Source organism: Streptopelia decaocto (genome assembly GCF_964273445.1).
Source record: "Streptopelia decaocto genome assembly, chromosome: 18".
Classification (NCBI taxonomy): Eukaryota; Metazoa; Chordata; class Aves; order Columbiformes; family Columbidae; genus Streptopelia; species Streptopelia decaocto.
Genome location: NC_138673.1, coordinates 10,623,597 through 10,650,680, shown reverse-complemented (window position 1 = coordinate 10,650,680; position 27,084 = coordinate 10,623,597). Strand labels below are relative to the sequence as shown.

Here is a 27,084-nt window from a genome sequence, read left to right as displayed (position 1 = left end):
CCACCAGGCTCCGCGAGAGCCGGCCCCACCCAATCACCGAGCGGGACCCAGCTCGGCCGGCCCATAGGACTCGGCCGCTGCGGAGACTCCCTGGCTCAGTCCCGCCCCCTTGACCCCCGCCGCCCAATCACCGCGCGCCTCCGCGCCCAGAGCCAGCGAGACCCCGCGAGATTCCCTCACCTCACACAACCCTCACCTCGGGTGGCCCCGCCTTCTTCACCTTTCCTGCCAATCACATGGTGCCGCTCCAGCCTACTGGCCAATTGACTTTCCTTATGAGCCGACTCCCGCCCACAAGGCCAGCTTTTTGCCCAATCGCAGCGCCCTATCCGATCCAATTAGCCAATGAGGAGAAACGAGAACCCGAAAAGGGGTTACTGGGCCAATAGTACTCGGAGGCGAGGCGGTGCCGTGATTGACAGCTCTCCTCGCGAGTGACTAGCAGCGGGAGGCGGTAAAGGAGCCGTTATTCTTCAAATCGCAGCGCGAGGCTCCGGGTGAGGAAGTTGCTCGTGCGCCCGTCTGCGGGTGGGCAGCTGGCCAATGGGAGGCGGGGAGCCGGCTGATGGGCGGCGGGAGGGGCCAATGGCGCTCCCGGGGCGGGGTGAGCTGAGGACGCGGCGGGGCGCGGGGTCACTGTGCGCGCTGAGGGGCGCGGGAGCCGGGACGCGAGGAGCGGGACGCGGCCGGGCCCGCGGCGGCTCCGTGCCGGCTCCGTGCCGGCTCCCCAGGGCGGCGGAGGGGCCCGCGGGGCTGTGGTGCTCTGAGGAGCCCGCGCCGCTCCCGCCGGGCCGAGCGCGGGCAGAGCAGCTCGGTTTCCTCCGGTAGATGTTTTGCCTCAGCCCCGCTCTCCAGAAGAAGGTGACTGTTAAATGTGGATTTCACTAAAGCTCGCCCGACTCGGTTAACGGAGAGCAAACCGCGCTTTGCAGTCGGGGACCGGCCTCCAAACGTGTGCGGGATCTTTTTTTAGTTATTTTTCGGTTTTGATTTTTTTCTTTGGTTTGAAGAGCAGAAGGTAGAGCTCGAGGGCTTTACCTGAGGGCTGGAGGGAGCGAGGCCGGGCCGGGGCGGCTGAGCCCGGGCCGGGGCACGGGGGAGGAGAAAAAAGAGAAGGAGGTTTTGAGTCTCTTCAGCAGCTCGTAGTTACCGTGCGGTTACCGTGCGGTTACCGTGCGGTTACCGTGCAGTTACCGTGCAGGTACCGTGCGGTTACCGTGCGGTTACCGTGCGGTTACCGTGCGGTTACCGTGCGGTTACCGCAGACACTCTAGCCAGCCCTGCTCTCAGTCTGTTCCTGAGCTGGCTGCAGCACGCTCATTAACACACTCCAGAGTCGTTTGGAATGTGATGTGTTAACCTAGGATCAAAGTATGTATTGTGGCTTGGTTTAGTTCACTTACGGCATTAATCTGCATGCTTGGGAATGCAGTGCGGTTCTTTAAAGCCTAAGTGTTCCCTAAAACAGAGATTAATAAAGAACTGACAGTTCTAACACTTTCCATTTACTTGTGTGAATATTAATCATATCTGATTAATAGTTTTACCTCACAAAATCTCCTGGTTATCAGAGCCTTACCCATGATGGTAGTAGCGTTAAATTAACTGTGAGAGTGGCAAAGAGGTTCCTTCATATAATGAAATTGGGTGAGCAGTTCCAAAGGAAACAAATGGCCGCTGGTGAATTTGTCCGTGCCCCTCTCACAGGTGAGCTGGCCGCCTGTCCTTGGCCGCCTCTGGCTCGTGTCTAGCGGGAGGAAGGCCCGCGGAGCTGGGAGAGAGCAGCGCTGGAGCTGAGCTCCGGCTGGGACGGGGGCAGGGGACACAGAGCCTGTTGGGTGGCTGGCCCTGGGCAGAGCACAAGGCTCGTCAGGCTCCCACACATGGGCTTTTTTATTTCTCTGTTATTGTGAAATGTTTCCAAGTAGTAAAATCAAGCATTTGCCTAACATTCTTTTTATGGAAACTTGGATTCTAAATGCATTTGCAGATTAACACCTCAGTGGTATTGTTCAAGTCCGCATATAGAGTGTCATCTCAACTTTTTTTTTTTCAGTTAGATATATTACTGAGTTAATTTTGTCTCATATCTTTAAACAATTGATTTTTAGTAGAGTTTAATTTTTATTGGTGCTTTTGCTGCAGGTCAGTCATCTGCAGTTGCATGTTGGGAAGAAAAGGGAAGGAAGATGTGCTCCGTCTTCTTGCCCGTGGCCTGTAGCTGAGTTTATGGTTGTACACAAAGCAGAGGTTCTCCCCACATGCCTTTGTCTAAATTTACTGGCTTCCTGTCGATTTGACATAGGGACTTTTTTTATTAGCTTTAGTAAATCAAGTCCATGGTGGCTTCATTTTTGGCTGTATGTGAGTACATAAGCATCTTGTCTTAGAAATACTCTAAAAGTGCTGTTAGACTCTGTCATGTAGATGCATTTTCAGCAGTGAGAGCAGAAGAAGTGAACTGGGTTGCAGTCCTGGCATTGCACCAGTTTTCCTGGCAGCTCTTCTTGACTGGGCTACCACAAGCCCTGCTTTCCAATTTCCTTGTCTGTAAAGTGTAAATCTGGCACACACATTATTTTTTTTATTTTAGTTTGACTAAATGCTACAACCATATTATTCATCTTTTATTTGCCCTTTGAAGTTGAACCAGCTCTTTTCAGTGAGGCGAGAGCCTGGTGAGATGGCAGCTGAAGGGATACGCTTATCTTCTGCGTCCATATGGAGTAATGTCAGATGCCAGTGTTGAATGACCCACCCTAACAAGTGTATCTTCCTTCCACACTGGTTTGTGAACACTTTTAATTGGTGTCCCTGCCTTCTATCATGCTGTGAAGTTTAAGACTGTCAGTTCTGCAGCTTTTTATGCACTTTGTGCTATGGAAATTAAGGGGGACAAGATCCAGTTGATTCGTACAGAGGTGTGTTTAAGGAAAAATCTTTTAAAATAATATTAAGAAAACATGAAACTTGCAGACAAAGTACTCAACTTCTAATTGAGCCTTTGTTTCCTCAGAACAGATCTGTTACTTGAAAGCATTACCTATTAGTGATATGAATCACTGCTACTTGGAACAGGGCTGCAGAATGAATTAATCGTGTCTTATTGTAAGTCGGTGCTTCCTTGTTATTTCATGCCTCTGCGTAAGGAGCATAAGCCTGCCGAGGGGGAGCTCGTTACAGAGCTGGCTCATGTAACTGTGAGCAAGAGTGTTTTGTGAGCAGTTCAGTGAGCTCGAGCTGCTTGATGAGTGAGTTGGCAAAATCTGACCATGGCAGTTTGAAGTGGGCAGGTAGAGACAGTGCTCGAGATCTGCCAAAGCCCGGGCTGATTGCAGCTAATTTGTCATCCCCAGTGATGCATGGAGAGATGTGATTGGTGACTACTGCTGATGAAACATGACAGATCAATTCTAATCTCTTGCTGGTGAAGACAGTTATTCATGGGGACATGCATCTGTCTCTTACTATTTTATTCACAGTAAGAGTGCTGTAGTGCAGGAGCAAGTCTGCCCTTCGAGTACTGAACACCGAACGCTGGTGTATCTGGATTTGTCAGACCCTCTAACTAATCTCATTTCAAAACTACATAAAAAAGTAAATACTGTGTATTAGAAACACAGAGTACAGACTTGTCCCTATTTGAAAATAATCTTTTCAACAGCACTTTGCATAAGGGTAAGACATGGAAGCCAATTTGTAATCAGCCAGTTCCATTTCTTTTATTCTCCTCGTAAGTGTTTCAAACTTAAAATTCTCCACAAAGATGGTATTGCATTGCACAATATAAAGTGTTCTGGTCCAGTTCCAGACATAGGCCTGGTGGAGTTTACTCTTGTACCACAAGAACTAGGTGAGAAAACAGGACTCAAGTCTCTTGATTTCATGGCTGAATATTGTGCATAAGGGTCCTTCAGCCCTGATGCATGTATGGATTTTTGGTGACCCTTTAATGCAGGAAAAAGTAACATTAAGTAGAACAAAGCATAATAAAATGGTTGCACCGATTTGCGTGATCCACAAAAGGACTACTCTGAGCTGCACTGGTGATAGCTTATCCTGTGGGTGTTTGACAAGCCCACACATACCTTGATATACAAATCTGCAGATACAGTCCTCAGTATTTTATAACACCCTGGTAATATTTTATTCATAAATCCTAATGCTGAAGCCCTTAAGTTGTCACAAACACAGTGCCTGTGAATTTGAGGGGGTTTGGTTAGTCAGATAAATATCACGATCTAAATAAAACTGTGGTCCTAACAAACAGCAGAATAAATGCTAATATACACAAAATATTTATAGGATTAAAATTTCCATTGGTGTATATTAATCCTTTTCTTTGCAAAGAATAATTTTCCAGAGTTTTCATCTTTAAAGCCTTTTTTCTACAAAAGTGGAAAAGAATAAGTTAATCTATTATTAAACTCCAGTGTGGAGCAGGAGGAAATAATATTTGTTTTAACTTGGATTATGTATAAAGGTTTGTCTGGTAAAAGTTTGCAAGGATGGCAATACACCTTCATGTAAGGAGGGCAGGGTTCTGCTCGCCTTGCTGAATGATGGACCAGTCCTGGCCTGCTCTGGGCAGGGTATTAGTAAGAAGATACGGAAAAAGATGAAGTAGTCAAACCAAGTGGATGACCTAGCATAAGCTTGTTAGTTTATCAGAAAAGTTGACCAAGATGAAGCTCATCTTTGTGGGAACTTGGCCACTTCTTTGGTGAGGCATTCAGATGATGGGCTGGTACTTACCGCACTGGCCGTGCTGATCCGGGCTGGGGACCAGGGTGCGGTGACAGATGGTGTCATCCGAGCCAGCGTGTCTGGGCTGCTGGAGACGGCTCTGCAGGCGCTGTGCCGCTCCCGGGCGGCCGGCCGTGCCGGCGGGGGCCGTGCTGCAGCTGGCAGCTTCGCCCCAGGTTTGTTCAGTGTACGGTGCAGAAAACATCGAGGTCATTAGCACTGGGCATGAGCTCCTCCCAGGCTGGCACCTCCAGACACTGAACGCCATACCCTATGGTGCTTTCTAGCCACAAGTGTTTTCTTTTGAGTTTTCTGAAGTAGTTCCTGAATTCTTTGCTCACTGCAGAGCTTAAGAATGAGCTTGGCTTTAACTGGAGTGCTCAGGTGCTTGAAGTTGGTTTATAATAATTTGCCCTTTAAAGACTTTGGCCTGATTGTATTCTTCGTTCTGTCTCATTTTCCTTCTTGCTGCTGAACACCGTTTGCAGGGGCAGAGGGGAGGCCTTTGTCCCCTGCGGCCTTTGGAGAAAGTGACAGTTCTGCAGTTCTCTTGTTCTCCAGTTCTTTACACCAGAAATGACCCTGCTGCTCTTTGTCTCCAGTGTTTCCTTTTATCCCTCTCCTGGCAGCTGCTCTTGCTCCGTTTTGATGTTGGAACAGCAAATGAACTCCCTCTGAAGCAAATGTCATTCCAGTAAAGATGTTGAAGCAGCAAGAAAATCATCTCTGTCTCTGAAGGCTGAATTGGAGACCTTTGTGAATGGGATGTTCTTAAAATAGCTCCACAGCATCTTATCTTCCCTAGGAGGTGGAGAACTGCAAAAACTACCACAAGCCACTTGTTTTTGTGTGAGCAGGATCCCTAAATAACGTTTTTTAGAGTGGAGAGAGAAGCAGGCTGTTTACTTTTCCTCCAAATTAAAATAGCTACAATAATATCCAAGCACTTTGCTTCTGCTACATCCTTTATTCAGTGATGGGGAGGGAGGACGGAGGCTAAGGCACCAGTACTTTGTTGAATTTTCTGGATTGTAGATTTAATCAGAATAGAAAATGCTGTTGCTTGGTGGTATTTTTGGGAATACCATCCTTGAGACCTGACTCCCTACTCTGGTTGTCCCTCAGGTCGCTTGCCCTTCTGTCATTGAGTCCAGTGACAACAAACCGAGCAAAGCAGTTGAGTTTTCGGAACTGATTGTATGCTGCTCTGATTGTAGGCCCCTGCCGAGAGATTCGTTTGCAACATCAAGGCTAATGGTCAGGGTTATTTCTTGTCCCACATTCAGTTACACTGAAACAAAGTCCTTGCAACAATTTGCTTTGTCAGGTTAGCTGTATTTTGACCCGATATTCTCTAGGCATGATTCAGCAAAGTTCTGGCTAGGAGATTAAACCTTTAGGTTGTGAAGTTCCTGCAGGTGATGCTGTATCCGTAAATACCAGTGAGTTTTGTTTGCTCTAGCTTTATAATGATAGCACAAAGTCCACCCTGATTCCGATTCCTCCGCACACCCCCACACCTTTATTTCCAGTTTGGGTAGCTTCTTAGTGCTTTTGCGTGTAATGACTAATATCGCGTGGCATAATAGCTCATAAATCCTTTACCATGTCGGAGTTCCTTCAGCGTTGTAATAGACCATATGCATTCGGTATCAAAAAGAGAACAATGCATTGTGGAAACACCTCAAGGGTGATTTTGAAATGGCAGCTTTTGCGGCAGCGCAGCTGCAGCGGGGCGCTTTTGAGAGCGCAGCGTCAACAGTGCTTCTGAGGTGTGTTCCTAATCGTGCGTTTTGACATGATCATATCCCTTTAAGGACTTTCTTTACCAGATCAATTCCTTTCCTACTAGGAGAACTAAAGCTTTTCAGCTGTCCATCCGATTTGCCCTTCTGGACTACATTTCTCATATCAAGATAACCAGCAGCAATACTGCCCGGGGGAGATTTGTATCAATTAGTCACACATCACTATTTCTCTGGTATTGGTGGACCAGTGGGTTCCAGGAAAGCTGTTCTGTGAACAGTTATGGCTGGTGGGGGTTGTCTTTACTTTTTTGGTGAGGATTTTTGTTTTGAAATACATCTTCTGCATGGCTATTTGAAATATGTATTTTACACAGCTGTTGAAAACCTGCAGGTTTACACATGTGCATGAAGAAATACGGGGTAGCTTTAGGCAGCTTTTGGGGTGCTAATTGCCTACTAGTGAGGGGCCATGTTACACACAGCTAAGCAAATTTATTCCAAAACTACTTGTGATGGAGAATGTCATCCAAGAGCTACAGGGCGCTCAAAGTACAACAGTCGTTTGTAGCTGGTGCGTAAATGTCCCGCATCTATCAGCGTGCGTGTGCCTGCTGCCCCTGCCACGGCACTCTGCAGTGCACCAGCCTGAACTGCAGGCGGCCTAAAGCCTGCTGGTCACTTTTCTTTTGCCCTGTGGTCTTAATTATATTCAATTTAATTCATTGTAAAGGGAAGTGGGATGTAAATATTCTGTAAATGAGACTCTGGGGTGACATAGTAGCAGTCTGGCATTAAAAAGAAGGGGGTGCAGTCTGAATAGAAACGGTGTCTGAGACGACAGTCCCAATTCAGCAGCCACTGGTGCAGCCCCATGTACCAGCGCGTGTGGTGCGGAGGACACGGCTCTCTGGTTCCAGCATGGACTAAGCCTCGGTTTTGCAGTGTGATGCCACGCTGCTCAGCCTAGTGAATCTATACAGCATCGTGATCTTCAGCGCTGTCTTGCGTAAGCTTTTCTGAATTGCTTCTCCAAGTAGTTGGCAGTTACTTGTGTTCCTGTGGTTTAGCAGAGGACTCGGATGCCGTCGGTGGGCGCTGGCGGGGCCGTGGCGCTGTGCCCGTGCTGCCCTGCGGGCCCTGCAGCGCGTTCCGCCGCTCAGCCTGGGCTGGGACGGGCTGCTGGCCTCCGGTGCTGGCGTGTGCGTGTGCGCTGTTGTGCTTGTGGCTTGTGGTGGTGCTTTCTGGTTTTGTGTGTGTGTGTGTGTGTGTGTGTGTGGTGTTGTTTGGCTTTGTTTGGTTTGCGTTTGTTTGATTTTTTGGGATTTTTTGGTTTTCCCTGCATGTGAAGAGACAGACTTGGTGAGGCGAAGCGTGTGCCGGTGTGGTTCACATTGCAGCACCAGCACCGCTCGCAGCCCCGCTGGCTCTGCAGCTCCTCAGCATCACCGGCTGCCCGCGGTTAAGGAACTGGAAGGAAGCTGGTGCTCTATTGATTATGTGAGTGGCAAACAGAATCCAGCAGGAAAGCGGGTTATTCCCCAGCTGGAATGCAGGCCAGGCCCTAGTTAATCCCTCAGCCAGAGAAAGGTGGTTTTAATCTATTATGCATTTGGTTGTTTTTTCAGCACTGATACATCTGCAAATGCCAGAGCACTGTTAGAGTCTTTTCTCATCCATTTCCCATAGAAGCAGATGTATCGGGGTGTGAAGCAGTTTTCAGTCAGGGCTAATCCCAAGTAGTGCCATAGGATCTCATGCATTGCTCTGGGTTTACACAGAAGTAAATGACAGTACAACGTGTCATTTTTAAAAACCTGCTGCTAGCTGCTTTAGGAGTTTTTTTAAAGACAGCTGAACTGACATTCGGGACAAAACTAATTTGATATGATTATTAGAGAAGGAAAACTAAAAGACAAAATCATATAGGAAGCTCATTAAAATGGAAACACTGAAATAACTGGGTAATTGGGCATTGATTCTGTCCTTGTCCACTCACTCACTATATGAGCAGTTTTGTTTTAAAAGTAAAATGTCTGCAGGATGATGCTCCTATAAACAAAATTATTTGCTCAGATTTTTTTTTTTTTTTAATTATGATTTTTTTCCTCTCTCCACGTTCTTCTGATATCCGCAAGTGTAGATCTGCCCCGTATATCAATCACAATGCACACGGCTCCTTTCCAGGGTGCGGAGGGCGGGCGCTGGTGCGGTCTCCAGCGCGGTGCCCGGGGCCGCGGCGGCGCAGCCCGCGCCAGATGTGCTGCGAGACAAAGGAGCTGCGGCCGTGGCCGGTCTGCTGCGCGTGGTGTCACCGTGCGCGTTCAGACTGCCCATCGTTTCCCTTGCTTTCTGTGCTCAGAATGTTTGCAGGCACATCATGATTTTTTAAAAGTATTCTACACTGAAAATAATAATTGTGTTGGAATTTTGATTTTTCTTTATAGATCGATCCAATAAATTGATTATCAATCTGTCTTGCTGGATGTTTGCCATTTCAATCACTCTTGCTGTGATGATTCTGATAGGAAGCAGTATATTTTCTTTGTTTTATGTTTTGGGTGATAGCTAGAATTTATATCATTGCATGCACTGATTCTAAGACTCAGTTTATTTATGAATGTAACTTTATTGCTTCTCCTCAGTATTTGTACTATAAAAATACAACTGTGTGAAGATTCGCAGCAAGAAAATACAAAAAGCTGAACAATAGATTTGAAATAATATTTGGAAATCTTCTCTGATCTCTAATTATCATAACGTTAATTGTGTCTTTCAGTCTTCAAACTACGCTCCAGTTGGGAAAGCACATGCTTAAATCCGTTCCTATCCAGGAAAATGCTTGAGCTTAATTTTAAGCATGTGCGTAAGTTATATTAGTTAAATAACTCGTAACTATTTGCTTAAATCCTCTCCAGTGTTAGACAGACTAAATGTGTTAGGACTGCAGTGTAAATACTGTGGTAAAGAAGATAAATACGGGTGTCAGTTTTGCTATGAACTCATCTCTGATTTTGACTTTTACAGTCATTTTTATGATATAGAGTTGAAATCAGAAAATAATGGGAATTTCAACTAATTTTTTAATATGCTGAAATGTATTAAGTTACACAAAAGAATCCATATTATAGTAATCCTGCATATATACAGGAAAAAGAGTACCCAGCGTGCGTGGCAGATGGTTTCAAAGGAAATCCTCGAGAGCTAGGATTAAAAAGCAATTTTCAGCAAGTTTAAAATGGGTCTCCATATTTGGGTCACAGATATTAACTCGTTGGTTGCCGGCAGCCTCGCCGGTGACCGCGGCCGCGGCTCCGGTGCAGAGGGGAGAGCGGGGCGCCCTGGTCCCGTCCCACCAGACACAGCGCGGGGCGCACGGACACAGCGCGGGGCGCCCTGGTCCCGTCCCACCAGACACAGCGCGGGGCGCACAGACACAGCGCAGGACGCACAGACACAGCGCGGGGCGCCCTGGTCCCGTCCCACCAGACACAGCGCGGGGCGCACGGACACAGCGCAGGACGCACAGACACAGCGCGGGGCGCCCTGGTCCCGTCCCACCAGACACAGCGCAGGGCGCACGGACACAGCGCGGGGCGCACGGACACAGCGCGGGGCGCGCGGGCACAGCGGCCAAACACCTCATGGGTGTTCGGCCGCAGGGTTTGTCTGCCCACCAAAGCAAGTTTACATAGCGGCAAACACAAACTGAAGAACAAAACACAAAGAATTATTTTGGTTTTGTTCTTCTAGGTCTGCAAAGTTGGAATTTCCAAGGAGATATCCTTAATCACTGTTTATTCAGGTGTAAAGACTTTAGCATCTTTCCACTCCTTTTTGGATATGGCAAGCGTATCTGGTGTGTGATAAACAAGAAATGTTGATGACAGGCTGGACCTGGCTCCCGGTTCTGCTTGGTGCTCTGTCTGCACTCACAAACAGAAAGTGAGCCCGGAGTTTCTCAGAGGTGTTTTAGGGGCCCACTAGAACTTGTTTGGGGGTGTGTGTCTATGGGTTTGGTTTGGTTTTTGTTTTAAAGTGTATACCCTGAAGTAAACAGTACCATGCAAAAAGGGACTGAGTGCAAATCAGCTTTGTGTTTTAAGTGCAAGAGAAGACACTGGGTTTTTAGTTGGTAAAAATAGCACAGCAAGGTGGAGATTATTGGCTTTAACTAATTTACACCAGCTAGTAAACACGTTGGCGATGTAGTGCACGTTTACGTTTGTGCTCCTTCCTCCGCCTCTGCCGGTGTAAAGGAACCTCAGGCTCAACTTGAACTAACTTTGCTTTTAAAGACTCCTCTATTTCCAAAGTAGAAATTCCAGTTAGACCTTAAGCAATGTTTGTCACTAAACAATGGAATATGGCAACTGATGCTATTTGATTGTGTTCTCAAAGCTCAACTGGGTGTATTTTGAATAGATTTGGAAAGCTTTCTGAGCAAAGGTGCCTGATGGTCTGCTCGGTGAATTACTGAAGTAATTGCTGGGTTCGATTTCAGCCGTGGAGAAGTTAATTGCGTTGCTCTTTGGCTCTTGGGTTGGCTACGTGTTAACAGCGAAGGACAAGGTACTTCAGAAAGGGCATCGTAAACACCCTGGTGGGATAACTAACTGCAGGTATAGCTACAAAATGTTAATTAACAATGCTGAATAATAGATGTTTTCTGCAGGACTGGTCTAAGGTAGAGATCAGACGACCTGCTTGCTATTCAGAGGGAAAATTTTGATGGATGAAAATAGTGTCCTAAAGCAGCTTTCAGTGTTCAGTTCTCGTACCAAAGCTGGAGCGCTTCAGTGGACTCAGGACCGGCTTGTAGCTCAAGCTGAATGTGTCCCGCCAGGTCCTGTTTTCTCCTGCTCCTCTGGCTGTGCGAGAGCTGGCTGGGTGCCGGCTCCCCGTGCTGGCGTCACCTCTGCTCCCGGTGGATCCTGTGCCTGGGATAATCATTTAGTCTTTTCATTTGCAACAGTTGAGTCTCTGACAAAGATGTAAGTCTCTATGATGAAATTACTATGTCACTGTAGAGAGCTCTGAACACTAGGAACCGTCTAAAGGAGTCAAATGCTTTCTTCCCTGCAGGAAGCGTTGCAGGCTCAGTTCCACCGAGTGCTTTGGAATTTCTCTCTACTTCTTTTTGTAGTGCATATTTATTAAAAAGTGATTTCTGAGTAGATTACTGAAAGCAATAGTCGAGTCACATCAAGACTGTGAATTAATGTTTAATGTACCCAGTTAGACAAAGTGAAGTCTTATATACTGATACATCGTGGTATAGATGGGCTTCTCTGCACCTCTTTAAGTAGTGGGTTGAGGAGAACCAGGTAATGAAAATTGATTCTTCTCTGCAGGTCTCTCTCGGTTACTGTTGGACTTCGACAGACCTAATCTGGGAAGATAATTGAAGGTCCTTTGCTCCGAATGCTGTAAGTGATCTTTTCTGCTTGTTCTATTGAAGTTGTTAGGAGCCTATTTGCCTCGCGAAGGAAAAAAGGTGAAAAATGCCAAGTCACAAACAAATGGTAGAAATGAAGTTGGTGCAGATTTGTTACATGGCCATACATATTTGCAAGAGAGATTTCTAAATGGCATGTAGCATTGTGGAACACTCCTGTCTCCATTCCAGCCATGCTGATAAATGCAGTAGCAGAACTCTAATTGCAAATTGCCAGTAAAGGTGCCAAAGGAAACAATATTTTCATACTTCTGTCAGGGCTACAACTACATTAGCGATCTCAGCATGGTGGAGGGAATCGACTGTTGCTGTTTGTGTTGCATTTGGTTGAGAATAAGTATCTCAAGTGTCAGGAGAGTATCTTAACCAGAATATCTCGTAGAGAAGCTGGAGGGGTGCTGAGGATGGTGGATGAGCAACTTTCCCCTTGGTAATGAGGCAGGGCGGGGGCCCTGGCTGTTACGCGGCGCAGCAGTTTGGATTTCAGGTGGTGCTGGCGTCGCAGGACGCTCCGTGTCTTCTGTGAGCAGCTCTCCGGGAGCGGCCCGGTGCCCGCGGGAGCGCTGCGGCGCTTCGGCCCGGCTCCGCATCCCATGGTGTCCTCGGACACGGCTCTCTGCTGATTCTGTCATTAATCTGTGCGCATATTGCTGACGACACATTTCTTGTTGCTACAAGAGTGTCTTTAAACCAGCTGATATTCTTGCACCAATGAAACATGCAAAGAGCTCTTCATATCCCCAGTTCTCACCAAAACTGTGGGAACAATTTTCTGGCTTGTAGAACAAAGAATTGAGAATGAATTCCATAGCCAACATCTGCACCTGGCGCACTGACTGAGCTCATGTTTGGCATGGATGCCCAGCCGCCTTCTGCCAAGAGAGCCTTGCCGAAGCAGTTGTGCAGGGCTGGAGATGGGATAATGTCTCTTCCTTTTTAGCTCACCAAAGCTATTTTCTTGATTTGTCAAAGTTGAAATTATGTTGGAAAGGAGAATAGCTTTTTAGTTTTAAATATCAGCAGTAGGTTAATGGGACTTTTTCCAGCCCGCTTGTCAAGATGCTGATGGTGTATCACTGTAGTTCCAGCGGCAGACACGTCACATATGGGTTGCCATTTTGATGGCTTTGAGTGGTAATCTGACCCATAAAAACTGAAGCATAATAAGCAAACTGATTTTTTTCTGGCTGGCCCTACTCTTGGTGCCATCTGTGTTGGGATGGAAACGAGCCTGCTCCAAACATGGTCTGCCTGCCACAGATGGATTCGAAAGAATAGACTCATGTGAACAAGAAGAGAAGGAAGATTCTCCTGAGAGCAGGAAGTTTCACTTGGAAGCATATGCTGTCTGTTAAATCCTATGGAACATTCATCAGACCTTTCCAGAAATACTTCACATGGATTAAGTAAATTAAACTTATTCTCTAAAAATCAAGAAAAAACCCCTCAACTTGCAGACGTTGCTGTCCCTCCCACCATGCCTTCCATCGCTGTCATCGCAACGGGACGCAGTGTGGGAAGCTGGCGGTATCTGATCCTGGCAAGTTTTGCAGTGTATCCGTTCCACAAAACCGATCACGGTAAATGATTTTAAATTTCGTAGATACACGTTTTTAAGCTGCCATGTGAGTCTTGTTGACTCAGCTGCCATTCTGAATTCCTGTCTTGGTAACTCACAAGGATCTGGTGCGGGTGAAGGTGAGCACCTCTGCTGCTCACGCACCTCGGCTCACAAGCAGAGATATTTAAGCACCTAATTTTCACTGTAGTCAATGAGATCTCAGTTCTGTTCTACTCAACCCGAGAAAGTCTCTGATCTGAAGTTAGACATCCAATGACCTTGTCTTGGTTTAACCACAAGTGTCCTGGTATTATTTATAAGACATTGGAACACATTAAATGAGTTTCCCTGGTTAGGAATATGGTCTAGAGAAATCTCTGATGTTTTTTAAATCTCTTTGAATTGATTACGCTGCTTGAAGGACCCTTTGCTTTGCAGTGAGGAAGCATGTAAAAGAAGGCACCCGTTGATGAATCGCGTGTTCACGGCACACTTGAACATCCCTCTCAAGTCCTCTTTAAGCCTTTTATTTCCAGGCTAAATAAACACCAATTTCAGCAATGTCTCATTTACTCCCTTTAATTACTGCTGTTGGGAGAAAGTTTCTGCCGATGCAAATGTGCTATTTTGTCATGTCACATCAAATTGCATCAGCCTTATATTTAGGAACAAAAAGAGGGGGAGGCTGAGACAGGATGTGGCTACAAATGGAACCAAAGGGTTTTCTTAAGCACAGGCTGAAAATAGAGAATTGAGGCAGCGATGCTTTTTCAAGCGAAAATCCATGAAAGGGAGAATCAAGTGTGTGACGACAGAAATAAAAAGCAGGCGGGGGGCGTGAGAAGAGGGAGCTGGAGCTGGAGCTGGTGCCGGTTCTCCCTTGGGCAAACCCGCGGCGCTGGCAGGTGCGAAGCGGCTTGACCGTCCAGCCGCGTCCCCCAGCGCCGGCTGCTGGTGCTGAGTGCGGATCGGCACCGGCCTCCGAGGTGAACTCGGTGATCGCTTCCCAACTGCTTGCTTTGCTTGAAAATGCCACATTCTTATGCTGGACACAAATTCATTTATGGCAACATCCGCTGTTTCAGTTGATCTCTTTTAACAACTTCCAGCGACAGCTCTGAGCTCACTAAACTAAAACTACACAGACTGCTAAATAGGCACAGAGAAAATTTGCAGGAGCTGTGCAAATAAATGTGGGAGACTTCAAACAATCCATCACACTAAATTTACTTTCAAATGTAGTGTCTCTTCTGAAATCGTATTTTTTTTAAATGTTCTTGATAAAGTCAGTTTGGTTCGTCAGCAAGTGTTTGCAGCTTCCCTGTGGAAAACACTTTTTGCCCCCTCACAACTGGGAAGAAAATGATCTATTGAAATCTGGTGCATAAATTATGCATGTAATTCATCTTGCTTTGAAATGATGAGTCTGATCAGAGCCTGATGGCAATTAGACGGAGTTCTGAAATATCAGCTGTTGGAGCATCATCAGAGCTCCTGATGCAGATGCAATCTGTGGGCGCGTTAGCAGCACCCACTTATCAAATTAGAAAGATACAATTCATTTCCTACAGCAAAGCGCTTGCATTCTCTCCTCAGAAATAATTGGTGATATTAGAGGTAATATTTTTATTCTTGTCACCAAGAATAATGAAAATACGGTAGAAGTTGAGAAGCCTGTGTATTTACAGCATTGTGACAAACGGAGTCAGGCAGTGTTTCAGAGCGAAGGCGCCCGGCTCTTCAGGCGGGTGTTTCTCACCTCCAGACACACAGGACAAGGACATCCGAGTTTTTCCTCCAATTCCTTTTTTAGTACGAGAAGATGTTTAAAATGCCTCAGTAAAATACGCATATTTTCATAACAAAGAATGCGTTTGTTATACTTTTTCAAAGCAAGTCACAGAGATACTAAATGGGGAAGGAGAAGGATAGATGTTTGTTTTACAGTTGGGGTTGGTTTGTTTTGAACTGAATAAGTCTGAAAATGCCAGATAAAAACTGCAGATCAAATGAAAAGATTCCTTAAGCGTTCTCCAGATTGTTCGTCAAAAAACCACCCAGCTGACAACACTGCAGCAAGAAAATGTTCTTAATTAATGTCTTCAGTTAAAGGGAAAGCATTGTGGCTCTCTTAAATATATTATTAAATCCGTATTGTTTGGATAATAGGATGGGGAAAGACACTTGTGGTGAGTGCTGTGTCAAATCCGTCAGGGCAGGTTTTAATTCTAGTTCGCTTGCTGGATTTCACAGCTATTTGTCTGGGATTGGGGTAATTTGGAGGGTTGAGTGAAGCCAGATGACTGTAATGAACTCATTTTGTGTCTTTGACTCATTCTGGCAAAAACGATGCTATTTAGGGGGTATTTTGTATTGTTAAGACTTCTGTTCCTCCTGTCTCTCAAACTTTCTCTGGGCCACTGTCTTTGCACCATCACCAACAGTTACATCAAATTAATTCAGCATAATTGATTTAATTATTAGCACTGGGGGTTAACAACGTGACTTCAATTGAACCAAAGCTTTTGTCCCCCTTTTCCTGAGGTTTCACAAGCTGTAAACAAATCTGAACCACGGCTGGAACCTGAGGCAGCTCCGTTTCCATCGGTCTGCGGTCAGAGCTGTCCCACCGCGCTCCCGCACTCGGGTGGCGTCGATACGTGTGCAACCAAAGGACACTGGGGCATCCGTGTCAGCATCCAGGTACGTGGGAAAGGAAATCCTGTGGTCACTCCAGAGCCATTCAGTCAAGGGCAGAAAGGGAGAATAATCATTAATAAAAGTTCAGGTATGTAGAGGATATTGAACCTGGTTTAGATGCCACACTTCAAAAAGAATTAAGACATGGGTTCCAAAGGTTCAGAGGCAGCTTTTTGGATTAGGGATGCTGTTGTGGATCACTGGGTGAGACACTCTCAGTAGCACCGTTCCTTGTCTAAGGTGGTGCTTTGAGAATCTCTTCCCAGCTCTGCTGTTGCCTCGCTGTGTGACTTTGCACAAGCGGCTCGATTTTTCTGGAGCTCGGTTTCTTTCCTTTGACGTTTTCCCTGTCAGAGACCCAGGAGGCTCAGGCTCTCTCTGCTTGCGCATCACCCGTGGTCCAGGTGGGATGTCTGAACGGCTGCTGTGTCTGCTGCAGCGATCTCCATGCTGGGATGCTCATGACCCTGCCAAGGGTCGAAGCCGGCTTTTGTCCTTAGCACCAAGGGCCGAAACTGAGAGGAGGGAGGTCGCGTTACTAACGTGAACGTTCTCAAAGCGTGCTTTCTGTGCTCGGCTAAAGCACGTGTGTGGCTTTGCTGTGGCGATGGTGTCAGCCAGCCTGTGCTGTGCCCGGGGGGTCTGCCCGGGAGCTCGGGTCCTGCCTGGCGGCGCTGCGGGCTCGGGGAGGCGGCGCTGCGGGCTCGGGGAGGCAGCCAGCTCTGCCGCCTGCTGACGTTGGTAGGAGGCTGATCCATCGGTGTACTTTTGAAGCCTATTTAAAATTTACCAAACTGTCTTCTCCCAGCACACAGCTTCTCTTTTCCTTTTGGAAGCCTCTGTTAAATCAGAATGGGAGAGAAACAAGGACTGAGCTAATGTAGGCAACATCGTCTCTAGCCCTGTGCTCAAGCAATGCGTAGGCCTGCAATTTAAATACATTACACTAGCTAACATCTGCCATCAGTACGTCAACTGTAGTTTCAATTGCTTCCCTCTTTTAATTGGGTCAAATCATAAAGCACTGACATCAGTTGTTAAGTGGCCCCTTTCTGGAGCCAGGTACTGATTTCCTGGATGATGGAGTTCCTGTAACGTTTTTCTTCTCCTCTCAAAATAATATCTTAACTTCCTACAAGAGCAGTATCTTCTAATACATAGAGGAGAGTGGTCCCTGGAGGAATCGAGGGGCTGCTGTGGCTCTGGCCGCCCGAGGCGTGCGGGAGGCGCCGGTCTCCTCTGGCTGTGTGAGGAGCTCTCTCTGGTGGCGTCCCCTGCGGCCGCGGAGCTGCCCAGGGTAGGGCTCCGTGCTCACAAACCAGTTGCTGGACTGGGGACTCTTTCTTTGCAATAAGCTCGTTGCTAGCCAGACTTCTCCTTTGGTGTTCTTCTGAGCCAGGCTCTCTTTGAGCCAGGCCAGGCCATGGAGAGTGACAGGAGAGTTCTTGGGAAAACTCGAGATGTGGCTTTAAGACCTCAGAAATGTCCCGAAGATGTGGCGGGCATCTGCCCACATGATTAGCTGTTGGTATGGTAACAATCCCTGATTAGTGAACTGGACAAGTTAAAATCCCCCTTAAGAGGCTAAAGGCTCCCGGACGTAAACGTTCTGTAATGCTGCTGCTTATCGACGGTTCCCCCGCGAGCTCAGGATGTGGTGGGACGAACTCATCCATAACTGCACCGCAGAAACGGCTTGTGCCAGGGAGCCTTCTGGCTCAGATTATTCCTCGGATTGGGGGCAAAGGATTGGAAGATGCCAAATTTCAGTAGGTGTGGTTTTGAAATAATGAAAGACAGCAAGTTGTTCTTGGAGCTGCGGTAGTGGATAATGTGAATTGGGAAGGACGATTACAGGGCGCGCTGTAGATACCAGGGCACTGCACAAGTACCATCGTCATTAGTCTGGGGATTATGTGTGTCTCGTTAGGACTGGAAATCACGGAATCACAGAAGGTTGGGGATCGGAAGGGACCTCAGCAGATCATCCCATCCAGACCCCAATGTGAAATGATGTGCGGCAGTGGGGCCGTACAATGAGAGGTCGTACTGGAGAGCCCTGTTAGGCTGGTTTACTCCCTTGTAGGCTGGATATGAGGTTTGCACTAGAAGAATGTTTAGAGGTATCCATCCTATAATAAAATTGGTGGTAGCTTATATTGTGCCCTATTGGAAGATTTTTCAAAAATTTGAAGATTCAAAAAGCACAGAAGGTGGTAAGTCCAGCCAGAAAGTTGTTGTATTAACCATCATAAAATAGTGGGGAGACCCATGATTGCTCGAGTGGAACTGAGCACTGGAACGTGTCAAAACACAGTCTTATGAGAAAGGAAGCAGTGAACAGGCAGGTCTGGTTTAAAGGTGATGGCACTAAGATACAACTCAATTCATATTCGGGTGTGATCTCAAAGGTAAATACTTACAGATTTGGCCACAGAGAACAAATTTCCTGTTGACAGAAGTTGAACGGAGCAGTTTGCAGCCAGGAAGATAAAGGTATTTGAGACTGCCTTTCCGAATTTTCCCATTGCCAGCTGAAGAGTGAGTAGGGAAGTGCGAACTGCACCTGAACTGGGGAGACTCCTGCCCCCCTATTGCTGCCTGAACTCGGCATTTAGTGGGCGTGCTCTGAAGAATATGACTCAAATTAGTCTGAGCGTGCTTATTAATTATCCAGAACAGGGTGATCTGGCCTCAGTGTGGGCTGGGCAGCATGTTCCTCCCTGGTGTTAAATTGCAAAAGTCTCAATGTTTTATTTGCTGCGTTTGATGTATGACGTGTCTCTGCTTTGTGATACCAAATGAGAGGGTGAGATAAAACATTTGCCCTGCGTGCAAAGCATCAGGCAGAGAAGAACAGAAATAGAAGCGAACAGAACAAGACTGACTGTCACCGTTCATGCAATTGGACTTTACAGATCATGTTTAGAAAGGACAAAATCCACAACAATGACAGGCCGCAGCTCGTCAGAAGTGATCACATCACAGCAGCAGATCTTCATAAAAGCCCAGCGTGCTGCAGAGCTGCGTGTGTTAGCAGGGGCTGGAGCATTGTCCGTGCTCAGCCGCGGGACGGCGGGTCCGCGGGGGGTCTGCAGCCGCTGCCGCTCGTGCGGCCGCGCCGGGGCTGGTTTGCCCGGGGCGGCAGGACCGGGGAGCGCGAGTCCCCGTGCTCTGACCTGCTGGGGAATGAAGGACGTGCTGGGGAGCCAGGAGGGTCTGCCGCTCTGCTGCGGTAGCTGGGGCTGCGTTTCAGGCCCAGGTGTTGGCCTTGCCTGTCCCTGCCCGCGGGGGCCGGGGAGGGAGTCCTGGTGTCGCCAGGCGCCGAGGGCAGAGTCGGAATCTGGGGTGTCCTCCGGGGCCGATGGCAAGACACGAACCACCGTGTTTTGTGGTTAAAGAGGTTTGGAGAGGCTGCCAATTACATTCCTGTTTTGGCAGTTTGATTATTACTTTCCTGTGCAGTAAATGTTACCATCTCATTTTGCACAAATGCCACTTTTGGAAGCTGTATTCGTCCTAATAAAAGCAGGTCGAGTAAAGACATGATGAGCCAGGCTACAGAACTTGGCTATGAATTTTTAATAATAATCTCACTAGTGATTTATTTTTCTTTCAGAGTCTGTTATTGGACGCTTAGATTTACATTTCCAAGGAGGCCAGATAATTTTGGCACCTTAAGTAAGATAACTATATAAGATGTTCCAAGTGCAACACCAAATTCCCAAGATAACTGAAGTCACACCTATGTTTGAAACAAAACAAAACCCAGTCCGTATCTCTGCAGTTTTATGAACACTTGTACTGCTGGGAGTATTCTGAAGCATTTCCCTAAGTGAAACTAATGCTGCTCTAAAGACATTCTGCGTTTGTGGTGGGGTTGGTTTGTTTTTACAGAGTTTGCTTGCTTAATCCTGGTCTGCAAAGTGAACTTTTTGCTTCTCAGTTACACCCAGTGAGACACTATGGGCTTTGTTTATTTTTTTCTTTTTAATTGAGGAATTAATTCTTGAACGTGTGGTGTGATCAGTTCTAAGAGAGCCTGGAGCAAGTGCCTGGAGCCAGCTGCAAACTCCGGTACCAGCTTTTGATCCCACAGGTACCTTCAGTCACACAGAGCCAACAGCAGAGAAATAGGATCAGATGGCCCAGCCTGGCTTCGTGTCACTCAAGTGGCCAAATGGTGAGTGGAGTCCAGGCCTGTCCTGGGCCCTCCTTGCTGAAAATGAACATAGCGCTGCTGTGCTGCTTTACTGGGATACTATAGCATCAATACATTAGATAGCATGAGGTTTGACTAGGATAGGGAATTGTAAATACCTGAGTTAGGCTTGTAAAGATGTAATACTTTGAGGTCTTGAGAAAACACATCTCCAGCCTGTAAACTGGGGGAGGAGGGAGCCAACCTGTACACAGAACAGCTCAGGTAACTCCTGCCGTCCTTCAATTAGCGCTTGCAGTCTCTACAGCCCGGCTTTGGGGCTGCTTAACTGCTCTGGAGGGACCGAGGTTCTGCCTGTTGAACCGTAGGGATTTGCTTGCAAACCGGTGCGGCAGCAGAACAACCGAACGCGGGAGCAGCGGCGTATCGGTGTCGCCGGGGTCAGCTGAACACTGGGTCAATTGACAGGCTCGCTAATGCGCAGTGCAGGATTAATTGGCTTTGGTCAGCCTTTGCTTCACTATCTGAATGTCATTATCAGGAATGTAAACGATTATGCAATGCAGAGAAATGCCACAATAGTCTCAGTGTCTCCTTTTGTACTTGTCTCTTCTTAAACAGGGCTTTATCTAAATGCAAATGGGATTTCAGCCTTCTGATTGGGACATTATACAGTCATCCATTCCAGAAAAGCACAATTAGTGGATTATTTTATTTCTGACTCAACAGTTCTTGGTTTAGATAGCTTGTTTGTTGTGCTATGCACGATATTTAAGTTATTAGAAAGATATTTACATTATTAGTCGGTATTATAGCCAGATTTTGGGAGGTTGAGGGTTTTTTCTTGGCCCAGCGAAATGGCAAGTGCTGTGAAGCGACGTGCTCAGAAAAACGCGGATCCGTGGTGCTGAAGCGCCCGGCGCAGCTCGCCCACGTCGCGCGTTCTGTAGCACTTTGCAGCTATGAGTCTGTGGCAGAACTCAGGGCACCTCTCGTCTATCAGCGTGGGAGCCGCACACACCTGGGGAAACCTCAGTCTTCGCATCCTCCGGTTCAGTATTTCTGGGAAGGGGAAGGATTTTGTTTCTGAAATCCATCAGTGTAGACGTATTTGCCACATGATTTGGATTCAACAGCTCATTGTTTTCCCGTGAAAAGTTACTGCAGTGGAAAATTCCTAATTATCTATAGTGAAACAACATTTCCAATTCCATTGATCGGTTTAATCCTTCCATGTTTCCGTGGCTCCCGTTTCTTGCTCTCTCCCATAGCTTAGTTTCTTCACGCTGAAACAAGCTGTCCTATGCATTCCCGACACACGAGGGAAATGTGCTTGTGTGACAGGAAATCTATTGCACCACTTAGGTTTAATTAGAGCACAATGACATATGATGAGTTTACACAGCAAAGCCTAGAAACAACTCAACAAACTGGCTCCAGTCCCCAAACGCATTTTGAGATCTGTGTTGCAGAGCCCTTCTCGAGTTCCGTACCCGTCGCTGCGTGACTCGCGCTGCGTGCGGGTCCTTCGCGCCCCGCGCTGCCGACCCGCCATGGGTGCCGCGTGTGCGCGTGGGTGCCAGCGCACCGGCGGGTCACCATCCTCTGCCTGTCCTGCCCCCGCACGCCGTGTCGCTGGGCGGCCTCGGCGCTCCTCGCGCCAGGAACGTCGGCATTACGTAGGTGTGGATGTCTATAAAGTACCTGCCATGATAGAGCCGGAATCCTTAGCTGAAGAGCATGGGCACAAGTCCAAGACAGATAATAATGCTGATATCCCCAGGCTCTTTTCACTCTTACTGGACACAAGAAGCTCTGCCCTCTCGTTCTACAAGATGTTATTTTTGACAAAAGATACGTAGATTCAGAAAATCAATGTAGGATAGATGTCATCCAGTTCTATTCTGAAATAAATTTGGCCGAAGGACTTAAATTACTTAAGAAAAGGGAAAAAATATTCCAAGTGATGAGTAAGTACCATAACAGGTGCTAAAATAATGCCATACACCTACTTTATTATTCAGTTACTTATTTATTATCTTTATTCTTGGAAGTAGTGATGTAAAAGTGCTTTTTTTCCAAATGTTAATTTAGTTCTCCCCAGATGGTAACCATCTGTTAAATGACAAGTCATTTACAGTATTTGATTAGCACTTTATAGAGCTCTGATGGACTTATTGTTACAAAATGCAAGTATAGTTATGGAGGTGAAACTTGTTAGGTTTGTTCTTTTCCTGTTACCAAAAAAACAACCCCAAAAAACCCTAAAAACCAAAAAGCCAGCTATCACATTAAAGCCTGACAGTTAATAGGCCAGTTCCTAAAACATTCTTGAGAGAGGGACAGTACTAGGAAATAGTGTTGAATCCCAGCAGAGCATCCTCGTTCTGCAGGATCACCATGGGACAGACCCGGGGGTGCTCAAGGAGAGCACTGGAACTGGAGTGATCTGAGCCAGGGCTGGTCGAGCAGAAAACTGCTGCACTGGGGAGTGACAGCGCTGCTGGGTTAGCGACAGCGCTGCTGGGTTAGCGACAGCGCTGCTGTGTTGGGGAGCGACAGCAGTTTACACTGCGGGACTCCTTTAAACCAGGAAAAAATGAGTATTGCAACACACGGTAATGCTACCATCAGAAAGTGATCTGGCATGAACCGCACGCTGTGGTATTTCAGTACCTTGATCAGTGACAACTAAGCCCCATCTCTCCATAAACTGAGATGAGATTTATTTCATACTGTGTTTTCTTCTAAAGTTTCTTCAAGTTATGCTGCTAACCTGTGATTTGCTGGACCTGTTTTCATTGTTGTAAAACTACACTTTTATTTCTGTGGCTTGAACAAAATCCATGCGGTGTTTTGACGGGTTTTGTCTCCCGCAGGCGGAGCGCGGCGATGGCGCCGCTGCCGGGCGCCGAGCGCGTCCGCACCGCGCTGCAGCTGTACCGGTACCTGCTGCGGTGCTGCGCGCGGCTCCCCGAGGAGGGCGCCCGGCAGCACTACAGACACGCCGTCCGCCAGGTGAGCGCCGCGCCGCTTCTCTTGCTGCAATTCCATGTTGTGGGGTTATTTTCTCCTCCTACCGCTTGGACCAACTTTTTATAACTCCTGGCACTTAAAGATGTGTTCTTCTGCAAGTTTGAAACACTAGTGGCTTTGAAGGATTATCCTGGAGTGTGTGAAGGAGCATTTCTTCTTGTTTGCTTTGAATCCAAACCCTATTTGTCTTGGCTTTCATGTCTGATTCTTGTGTTAGACAAGAAAGTGAACAATACTTTCTTATTCAACTGAACACGTATTTTATGGTGACTTACTGGTTTCTTGTCAGTCATTTATCTACATCTATATCTCCTGGCCCAACCCCTCGCTGGGTAAATCTCATCTAATTGTTCACATGGAAATAATTTCATGCGTTTGATGATACTGTTGTCCTGTCTCTTTCTAGTTTTAACGTACCAGACAATTTCCATTGTCCTGAATTAAAGTTCTCTGGTGGTTTTTGCTGATGACGGATGAAAGGAGTAAAATACTTCATATGATATTATATTTGCATTGAATTCCCACTCAGTGTGACACTTTATGTTGCAGAGTTTCAAAGTTCATGCAGATGAAGACGATCCCGAGCGAATCCAGCAGATTATTAAGAGGGCCATTGAAGACGCTGACTGGGTCATGAATAAAGTAAGCGCATCGGATTGTCACGTTCTGCTCTGTCCCAGTTCAGATCAAGTAACACACTGGAAAGCGAGTTAGGAACAGCAAACGTGTTGTTCTGGACGCTGAAGTGCCTGGGTGAAGGGAAATACCCACTGGGGTTTATGAGTGTGATAATTCTTGTTTAAAAATTCTCCTTTGTTGATATAAACTTGTGTGTTTTCAGAACTGATGATGCTTTAAGTTGGTCTCTGTATAAATCTTTGTTTCCATGAAGAATTACACTAAAATGCAGCAGTGGTGTCTGTTATAACTCTATAATGGAGGAAAAAAGATGCTATTTTGCAAGCCACAGTTTGCTGCTGTGCATCAGCTGCTCTCCTACAGCTTTCTGTCCTCTCGTGGTTTATGTGAACTCCCAGAACAGTTGTTTCTTCCTCAGACCTTGCTGTGGCTCTGCAGACCGGGGTTGGACACCGGGCTGGCAAAACTCTGGTCATCGGTTACTTGTGCTGTAGGTGTCACCAGCGGAGACCGATGCCACCCGAACTGGCTCTTAAAGCACAGAATGAAGACGGTTTCTCATCAGACAGCTGGGGTGACCTGGGCCTGCAGTCTGCTCAGGAGCACGTTAACATGGGAACGTGCATTTCTCAGAGTATGAGGAAACGAGTCAGAAGTTCAGCTTGCTCTAAATACCTGTGATTTAATTTACTAAATGACCGTTAAGTCCTTCTCTCTGCCAGCCCATGAAATCCACATGAGAATTATTACAGGAGCAAGCATAGATTAATCATAGATTATAAAATTATAGCAGTAGGCAAATCCCAGCAGTTCCAGCCTAGTAAATAACTGTCCGTGCCTGAACCTGATTTTGTTCCCCCCGTTGTGGTTGTGCCGCAGAGCCGGTCGGCTGCTGCCTTGGGAAGCTGGCGAGTGAACTGCGGAGACCTGCCAAGAGACATCAGAGGGAAAAGCCTATCAAATTTCAATCTAACTTAAAGGAAACTGAGATAATTTTATGTAGATCATGAAGAGGGTTGTAAATCCTTGTCAGTATGAACTATTATGTTGTTATGGGCTGTTTCCCACAAGTAATTGTTTCTTTCTTTTTTTTTTTTAGTATAAAAAACAGAAGTAGAAGAGGAATGATGAAGACAAGAATGTCCCTGGCAAACGTCCGGAGAGGCCTTGCAGTGAACTCAGTACTATATTTTAGTTATTGCCTGGAGTTTTCTCCTAGATAATGCAAATACAATAATTTATATCTCATTGGGATGTCATGAAGCTGAATTAGTATTTCTGAAGCTACACGAGTCTGTAGATTAAAAGGCACAGTCTAGGTTCACAGTATTAGCTTGTAGAATCACCAGCTTTTAAGTTAAAGCCCAAACCTACACAAGTCTAAGATTTGAGTAACACGGAGCTTCTCAGGAAGGCTTACTGAGAATAGAAGTGGAAGGGAGTACAAGTCATTAACAAAAAAGTGATGCCCTGTGTGTGGTTCACATCTGAATTACAGCATCTCATCCGAAAGAACTGAACTAGGATGAGCATGAAGGTCCCGGGAGCCTGCAAACCCAAGAGACGCTCCAGGATCGGGGCAGGTTTCTTTGATTTGCTGGGGCCTGGGATGCACTGTTGGGCGCGGATTGCCTGCGGCACAGCGGCCCGTGGCACAGCGGCCCGTGGCACAGCGATGCATGGCACAGCGGCCCGTGGCACAGCGGCCCGTGGCACAGCGGCCCGTGGCACAGCGGCCCGTGGCACAGCGGCCCGTGGCACAGTGGCTGTGGCACAGCACTGCCCGGCGGCTCAGCAGCAGGGCTCCCTGTGTCCCGTCTCATCGAGGGGGCTCGGATCAGCCTCTGCCAGAACCAGGGCTGCGTTTGCAGAGGTGCGGCCCGAGCTCGGCTCTGGTTCTCAGCCAGCAGCAGACAGGAACGCGGGGGCACTGAGTGCACAGTGCGCCCACAGCAACTTTAAATGCTTCTGAAACTTGAACCACAGTATTTTCCACTTGCCTGTCTGTGCTGCGGGTGTATCTTCATTCTGCTCTCTAGGTTTGCACTTGAACTGATACTTGTCTTATTTAAATATAGGTGCCTGTCACCCTGATCTCCAGGCTTTCATGAAAACAGACACCATTTAGACAGGATTTGCGCACTGAACGGTATAATCACTGAAATGTGCAATGTTGCACAGATATAAAGGCCTTTGCAGCCTTTTGCAACGTGTAATAAATGTCCTTTAAAAATGGAAGTCCATGTCCTTTTTAAAAAACCATCTTTCCTCTGCTCTAACAGATTTTTATCAGGGAAAACTCAATAGAAATACTAGGTATCCTAAACAAAAGGAACTGTGGGGTGGATGGTTTCCGTGTGCCGGCCGAGCCGCGCTCGGGCGCCGCGGCGCCTGCAGGTGGCAGTGCCAGCCCTGCCCAGGGCACTCGGCTGCAGAACAGCGTCTGCGGCTGGGGAGGGTTTAACCCCTGGACGTGCATCAAAAATGCTGGCTTATGTTTACTGCCCTTCTTAAAATAGGCTTTAAAAATATGCTAATCTGTCTTCTTTTTTAAATATGTTTATCTGTCTTACATTTACTTTCCCTCAGGGTGTTTTGTGGTAGTCCTGTTCATGAAACAGACCATACTACACTAAGTGCTGTAAAACATGTTGCAAAAGACCATAGGCTTATAATCTAAATATGTCTGGAAGATAACAGCAATAGGCATAGAATTTTGGTTGGAAGAGCCCCTTAAGGCCCTTGAGTCCAACCAGAACCCCCTGTCCCCGAGAGCCTCGGCCGCGCGGCCGTTGGACCCCGCAGGGACGGGACCCCGCGCTGCCCGGCACAGCCGCTCCAGCGCCCGCCAGGACGTGGCTTCGTTGTCACGCTTCGTGTTGTGTGATGTATCATATTTTGTTCAGTTAGAAATTGGATAATCGCATGTATCTAAACCATTCTGATATGCCTGTTATTTAATTTATGGATAGTTCAAGAGGGACAGCCCCAAGGAGCTAGAAGGCACAACTGTGGCATGTCTGCAGCTCCGAATGCC

The 27,084-nt window shown here is 47.0% G+C and overlaps 1 protein-coding gene across 8 annotated transcripts; it reads left to right on the top strand.

The window, feature by feature from the left end:
* Positions 1-415: 415 nt before the first annotated feature.
* On the top strand, positions 416-25,376 carry LYRM9 (LYR motif containing 9). 8 transcript variants are annotated; one of them, XM_082068421.1, is made up of 6 exons: positions 416-497; positions 11,846-11,920; positions 16,055-16,298; positions 23,252-23,390; positions 23,958-24,050; positions 25,147-25,376. In XM_082068421.1, the coding sequence occupies exons 4-6, from the start codon at positions 23,265-23,267 to the stop codon at positions 25,162-25,164; spliced, it is 237 nt and encodes a 78-aa protein (XP_081924547.1). In that variant the 5' UTR covers positions 416-497; positions 11,846-11,920; positions 16,055-16,298; positions 23,252-23,264; the 3' UTR covers positions 25,165-25,376. The 8 variants fall into 8 exon arrangements, with proteins under 8 accessions (XP_081924547.1, XP_081924543.1, XP_081924542.1 ...); XM_082068417.1 differs by having other exon boundaries at positions 418-497; positions 16,055-16,213; XM_082068419.1 differs by having other exon boundaries at positions 472-528; positions 16,055-16,213.
* The last annotated feature ends 1,708 nt before the right edge of the window (positions 25,377-27,084 follow it).